Source organism: Volvox carteri (assembly GCF_000143455.1).
Source record: "Volvox carteri f. nagariensis unplaced genomic scaffold VOLCAscaffold_22, whole genome shotgun sequence".
Classification (NCBI taxonomy): Eukaryota; Viridiplantae; Chlorophyta; class Chlorophyceae; order Chlamydomonadales; family Volvocaceae; genus Volvox; species Volvox carteri.
In genome coordinates this window covers 1,784,317-1,791,167 of record NW_003307565.1, presented here as the reverse complement: position 1 = coordinate 1,791,167, position 6,851 = coordinate 1,784,317, and the positions used below count along the sequence as shown (strand labels likewise).

The 6,851-nt window shown below is 54.7% G+C and overlaps 1 protein-coding gene across 1 annotated transcript in view; it reads left to right on the top strand.

Moving 5' to 3' along the window:
• VOLCADRAFT_91798 (uncharacterized protein) overlaps nt 1-1,964 on the top strand; it is a gene marked incomplete at both ends in the record, with an annotated part of 4,301 nt that extends 2,337 nt beyond the window's left edge. Inside the window, 5 exons of the mRNA XM_002951235.1 lie at nt 46-434; nt 765-897; nt 1,132-1,288; nt 1,466-1,565; nt 1,859-1,964. Coding sequence (XP_002951281.1) covers nt 46-434; nt 765-897; nt 1,132-1,288; nt 1,466-1,565; nt 1,859-1,964 — 885 coding nt within the window. The remainder of the gene's footprint in view (nt 1-45; nt 435-764; nt 898-1,131; nt 1,289-1,465; nt 1,566-1,858) is intronic.
• Nucleotides 1,965-6,851: the final 4,887 nt, after the last annotated feature.

The window sequence follows — 6,851 nt, the reverse complement described above, 5'->3', positions numbered from 1 at the left end:
TTCCCTCCAGTTACTGTCAGCATTACAACATGCCACCGCGTCCAGCAATTCCTAGTCAATGAATTTACTACCATAGTCTCCGCTCTCAACTTGACCATGAGCACCGCCTTTGCTGTCGACCCCAGCAAGTGCCTGCCCACGACCATCACGGTTTGCGGCACCTTTGATGAAAAGCCCGTTATAATAGATCAGCTGGCTGACAGCATGAAGTATGCGGTTGATGCGGTTGTTAGAGATCTAATGAACGAATTCTGCGCTCTGTCGAGCGGTATGTCTGTCTTCCTGGACACCGATGGAAACTGTTTCGACGTCTTGTCGTCGTCTCAGTCGACAAGACGTCTTTTTGACTTGTCGCCTCAGTCGACAAGACGTCTTTTTGACTTGTCGTCTCCGTGGTCGTGCAGTCGTCCGCCAACGCCTTTTCCGATGTGCAAGTAAGCGAGGGGGTAGGGGCTTTAAGTAGGGGCTTTAAGTAGGGGCTCTTTACGAAATTATGCTGGGCGATGAATGCGCAGTTGGGCTGGCAATGATCTGGGCTGGGATCGCATGGCTTATTTAGGATATGCCTTGTCTGGCTGGTGGCAGGTCCAGGTGTTTTAAATTTCTTAGGGTTTTAAAATGTTCTAAAATGTTTTAATCTTTAAAAATGTTTAAAATGTTTAAAAGGTCTGCTTAGAGAGGCATCCGCCTTTGCGCTTCACGCGTTTTCTAACGGCGCACATCACTGAACACGTATTTGTCTCGTTTGTTAAACCTCTTCCCAGATGCAATCAGCGAGTGGGCATCACTCCGTTCTACTCGCCGTCCAGCATCAGTATGGAACCCGGACGCCTGCCGAGTACGACACTGTACTGCTTCATAATAGACCAAGTCCCCAACAAGTTTCTCAAGACAGTGGTGAGTTAAACGATTCTGTTCGGTTGTTCTTTCTGTTGCATCCCCCCCGTCGCAAATCCTTTTCCGCGGACAGTAGTATGAACCACTAGGGGGAACGGACGATGGTTCACGAACGTCCCTTTCGCTCCTCTCTCCGTAGATGTAAATGTAGATGTAGATCCGATAAGCCCCTTCATAGTTCCCCACTAACCCTCCCTGGCCTACCCCCCCCCTCCCCCCCTCCCCCTCCTCCAGCCCTCCTGCGGCCCCACGGGCGTGTTGGATAAGGTGGAGGTCTACGCGGATGAGAAGCGGCGCCGCAACATCACCGGCATCAGGGTCACACCCAGCGGAGGTCCAACACGATGGCTGTCGCCGTCGTGGGGGGCCAACGGAACAAACACACTCAAAGGTATGACAACAGGGAAAAATAGCGAATCGCCATGCCATATCTCATCGCTGTCGTTTCCTTAAGAGAAATGGCACACATAAGGTTTCCCCTTGTTGTTATCTGTTGTTGTTGTTGTACGACTTGCATTTTACACCGTAAAAGTCTCCAAAACGTTCCAAACTACACCTGCCGCTGCAGTTACTCCGCTAAGCTGGAACACGACCCGAGCTGTCGGCAGTTCCGTTTGCTTGGAGCTCACTGTACCGCTATACACGTTCTGCCAGGGCACGAACGTTTGGTAAGTCGGGCCAGCCACATATTATACACATCCTGATGTCGGATATTTATGTAGCGCTGGTCCATGGTCAACTGCTCAGTATGTGTTTCCTGCGTTGCTGTGTGGTACACTCGTCGTACAAGCTGCCTTTAATTTTAAAATTTCATTATTTTAAATCTTGTTTTTTTATTGGTACTGACTGATTGCCATCCTCCCTTTTTGCAACGTCTTCCACAGCTACCTCAGCTTGTTTAACGAGAACAATGATTGCTGTCCTACGTACCCTGCCGCGCTGCCGTACGCGTCATCCTAAGGCCACTGCCAGGATGTGAAACGCATACATTGCATATCGTAAGCATTGATCATGTAGATTTGTTCGAATTGTTCAAGAGTGAGGGCATTACCATTTGTATTGCCTGAGTCTGTAATTATTTTTTTGTTTCATAAGGCCTCTCCGAGCCCGTTCCGGAAACACTTGGGAGGTTCGCATAAACTGCTAAATGTTCTTCCAAAAAATGCAGCGTGTATGTATGTCATTAACAATGTTGAATTATTTTTGGTCGGAGGCTTTTTTTGTTGATTTGTACGTTTTTCATGCAGCCCGGCGTTTTTTCCCGGCGTTTTAACCACTTGGTGCGTTAAATCTGTTGTTTCAGTTGTCCTAGGTAGATAGATAAGTAAATAGCTGGTAGCTAGTTTAAGCTCAGTGAACATGACTTGGGAAGAAATATAGATTCCATCAGACTTGTAGAGCTATCAGACGCGTCGCAGCGCCAGAGCGCCAGGACGCATGTTTATAGACTGTTCCTCGGCAACATGCAACTCTCGACCCGGCACTCGTTACAGCAACTCATTTGCGCTAGCCGCTATCTCAAATCCGCACATCATTGTGTACGAGGGTGTGTACGAGTGGGAGAGTGTGTGTATATGTGTGTGTATATGTGTGTATATGTGTACGTGTGTGTGTGATCATGCATCAGAGGCTACACCGACCACGAACCGCAACCACGAACCACGAATTCTCACGGAACGATATTCTGCGGTGCGTAGAGCGGATCACTCGGCGGAACACCTTTTTTTGTTATTCGGGAATGCTTATTTTCTTGTTATCTCCTGTTGTGTCTGGAATGTAGCGAGTAATTCCCGCTGCACCCGCTGTGAGCGTGCTCAAGGAAGTGTGTTGTGTTGTGAGCATGCTCAAGGAAGTGTGTTGTGTTGTGAGCATGCTCAGGCTCAGCCACGCTGTAACCCGTAAATCCAACTACGTTCCCGAGCTGCTGCTGATGAATACCCGCTATCCGATCTTGCGCTGGCCACGACCCAGACTGGACCACGGAGAGGGGTTAGAATTTACGGTAGTGAGCATGCTCTGCCTTCTTCCATTAATGACAATTACCTGTGTTGCACCGTCAACGAATGCTAGGACCTCAAGCACCCCGACGGAGGGCCAAAGAGCCACATGGGCGACCCACCCAGGGCCAGCGATGACAAAACCATGGACCGCTGCATTGTGGCAACCCCCGGGATTGCCCTGGGTGTGTGGGGGATACGACGAGGCACAGACGATTGACGAGAAGAGGAATACAGACGGGTACTGCAAGATTAGACCAATAATATGGGACAAGAAGTAAGAAACTGACCCGTGGGTGGGTGGAGGGAAACTAGAGGACACTGTCAAAACAACGGCAGTTAAAGAACTAATGCGCCTGTGGGACCCCAAGTAGAAGCTTGGCGTCCCCTGCCGTACTGCGGTCCGGCACATGCATGCAGCATGCGCCCTGCTTCCACGCACCACGGCAGCTCCCCTTCGCAATAACTACTTGCCTATCTCTACACTCATACTTCGCTCCGAGAAGTTGAAGCATATTTGCATATTTGCAGGCTGCTGCTTGAGCTCCCCTTGTTTTGGGGGGAGGGGGGAGGAAACGCGATTCTTTAGTGCCTTCAAAATCAACGTGATAATATTCAAAATCAACGCGATAATATTCGAAATCAATGTGATAAGATTAAGCTCTCAGCCGTATATTGATCCGTCCAGGACACGAAAAGACGAGATTCATCCTTGCTGAGCCCTTTTAAGTGACGCATTACAAATGACCTGTGTTCCAATGACCAAGTACAAATACAACTGGCCCGCTTATTGTGACCCACGGGTCATACACGTCACAGAATTTGGAAGGTCGTCTCTCCATCATCAATGAGCACCTCTGATTGCATGCTGCCCGCTCCCATACGAATGACCTCCAACTCCACAACAAGCTCCTGCAACACATCCTGCAGCTGAGCCCTGGCGGCGGCAACGCCGCTGCCGCTCCCCCCGCCGTACAGCCGCTCCGCAAGCGCCACCGCCGTCAGCGGCCCGTCGTCTCGAAGAAGTGACATTACCGCATCCCGGGTCACAGCCGCCGTTGGCTGCTGCTGCTGCTGCTGTTGCTGCTGGACAGAGGTTGCAGCTGGAGAAGGTACGACAGCGGCGCTCGCCGCCATCGTCGTGTTGGGCCGCTTGGCAAGGCTGCCGCCGAAAATGGCTGGCAGTGTGCGTTTCTTGCCTGTGATGATGGGGGGTCGGTAACCTGCGCTGCCGGTCGCGGTGGTCTGTTGCGATGCAGAGGACGGCTGCTGCTGCTGCTGCTGCTGCTGCTGCTGCTGCTGCTGCTGCTGCTGCTGCTGCTGCTGCTGCTGCTGGTGTTGCTGTCGGACAGCAGAATCGCAGCGCCCGGCGATGCCCGCAAGGTAATTGTGAGATGGAACCGAGCCGGCTGAAGGGGGGCCCCCCGTCACAGGCAGCCCCGCGAAGTCCGGGGTATCGCTTGGGGACACAGAAATCATGTCAAATGCGAAGTCTGGGGGGTGTTCTCCCCCTCCTGCCACACCTCCTGCAACACCTCCTTCAGTGCCGGCACCGGCCATATAAAGGCTCGATCTTCTGGACAGCGTACTCACAGCGTCGAAGGTTGAGGTGCCGGCTGCGGCCGCGGCTGCGGCGCATATGCCGTCCAGGGTAACAGGGCTGCCGCTCACGACTACCTGGCTGCCGCTCGTACAAACGCCGCTGCCGCCGCCGCCGCCGCCGCCACCGCCGTCGTCCCCGGCACCAATCCTATCGCCAGCCTCTTTTCCAAACTGTTGTGTATCCAGCGGCAGTGGAGCCCTGCCGTACTGGTGATGTAGGGGTGTTAATGACCCATGGGTCGATGGTGTGCCGCTGGTGGCCACGTGTTCCGCCATCCGCTGTTCCTCCGCCAGCTGCCCCGACTGCAGTTGGCCGCCGTCCTGCTGCATGGGAGCCGCGTGGTGATGGTAGTTACTCCCGGCCCCGAGGCCGCCGGTTGGTACCCCATGGCCGCCGCGATGGGGGTGATTGAATGGTGGAGGGGGACACGATTGCGGATGTCGCCTCTGCTGCTGCTGCTGCTGCTGCGGTTCTTGCTGCTGTATCTGCTGTTGGTGCGCCGACATCGACCGCGGAAAGCCAGTCAACGACGGGTTTGGGCTGTGGAGTGACGGGTGCGGAGATGCCGCTGCAGCTGCAGGTGTCCTCGCACCTGCTGTGACGACATCATCGCCAGTAGACTGCCCCCGCTGACCTGCGCGGAAATCGATCCAGGCATTGGGTCCTCCGGCCGCCCACTCTCCTAGAGGCGGCGGCGGCGGCGTCGAGTGCGGTTGCGGGGTGGCGGTACTTGCGGCCCGAGTGCTCGAGGGTGTGATTGCGGCGGTGGTCGGCTGGCAGGGTGAGGGGGGTGGCTGAAACGCGGTGAATGGCGATGATGGCAGGGGCTGTGACGAGGAGTTGAGTAGGGGGCGACCCGTAGGTCGGCTGGCAAACCATAGGGCCCCGATGGCCATAAGTGCGGCGACCACCTGTACATCGCATATCGTTGACAAACAGAGGGATGTCAGGGCGTGTGGCAGCCGTGCCGACGATACTTCCCGCGTCGCCTCTCGGCCCCGGCCCTCGCCGCGGCCCACCCAACTTACCTATCAATGAGCCGTCAATGGCATTTCCTCGACTCGCTCGCACGAACAACTTAGGGCGAGATCCGCAAGCAACACCCACGCATGAAGAGAACGAACCCCCAACAGAACAATCGAGCCCAGGAACGGTGAATGCGGTAATGTGCCTGAGGCCCGATCTCCGCATGCATCGCTAACAGGGTTATGTATCGCTGTGCAGGTATGTGCCAGTACATGCAGGTATGTGCCAGTACATGCAGGTATGTGCCAGTACATGCAGGTATGTGCCAGTACATGCAGGTAAATGCCAAGTCCAGCATGACCCCCACCTTGATCTGGCTGTAGTCGGTCACCTGGCCGGTGCTGTCCAGGGAGCGCTTCACAGCACCGATGCCGCTGGCCGCATGGCTCTCTACAGCAGTCGCTACCTACATTGCGTATAATAAAAAGTAGAAAAACATCCAAATAAAATAAAAGAATCGACGCGCAATTGATATAGACAGTATGAGGGTGAAGGAAGCTACCAGCTAAGAGGTTGTTCTCAGCCCTCGCCCTCGCCCTCGTGGTGGTGATGGTGGTGGTGGTGGATGTGATCGTCCCGCGGGAGAGCAATGCCCCCACAGCGCGTCTTCGTTTCCACACACACACACATCTGCTGTGGCCACAAGGTTGATCTGCTGTGGCTTGGTCTAGACACACATGCATACATGCACAAACACAAAAACACACAAAAAAACGCGTTGCGCGATGTCGAAACTCCACAGACCCCTCACCGCAAGTGCTTTAACCCGGTCGATTCCCGCCTCCAGAGCCAGACGAGGGGGATCTCCGGCACAACCCGCAGCCACACACTCTGCCACGTAGCCTGGGTTGGGGGTGGAGGGTAGGAGGAGGGGAGGAGGGTAGGAGGAGGGTAGGAGGGTAGGAGGAGGGTAGGAGGAGGGTAGGAGGAGGGTAGGAGGGTAGGAGGAGGGTAGGAGGGTAGGAGGAGGGTAGGAGGAGGGTAGGAGGGTAGGAGGAGGGTAGGAGGAGGGTAGGAGGGTAGGAGGGTAGGAGGGTAGGAGGGTAGGAGGAGGGTAGGAGGAGGGTAGGAGGGTAGGAGGATAGAGTCGGAAAAGAGAAGGGGCCGATAAAGGGCAAAGAGGGGTTTCAGGCGTTGTGCGTATGTATGCATGCATGCATGTGCGAGAGAGAGAGGCGGCAGAGGAAAATAGGGGGAAATAGAAGTGCCCAAAACGGCTGCAATCCAGGCGCACAGCACACCGCGAGGCTATGCTGTCCTGTGCTGTGATGTGATGTGCTGTGTGTGATGTGATGTGCTGTGGGTCAGATTGTGACCCAAGCTGTAAG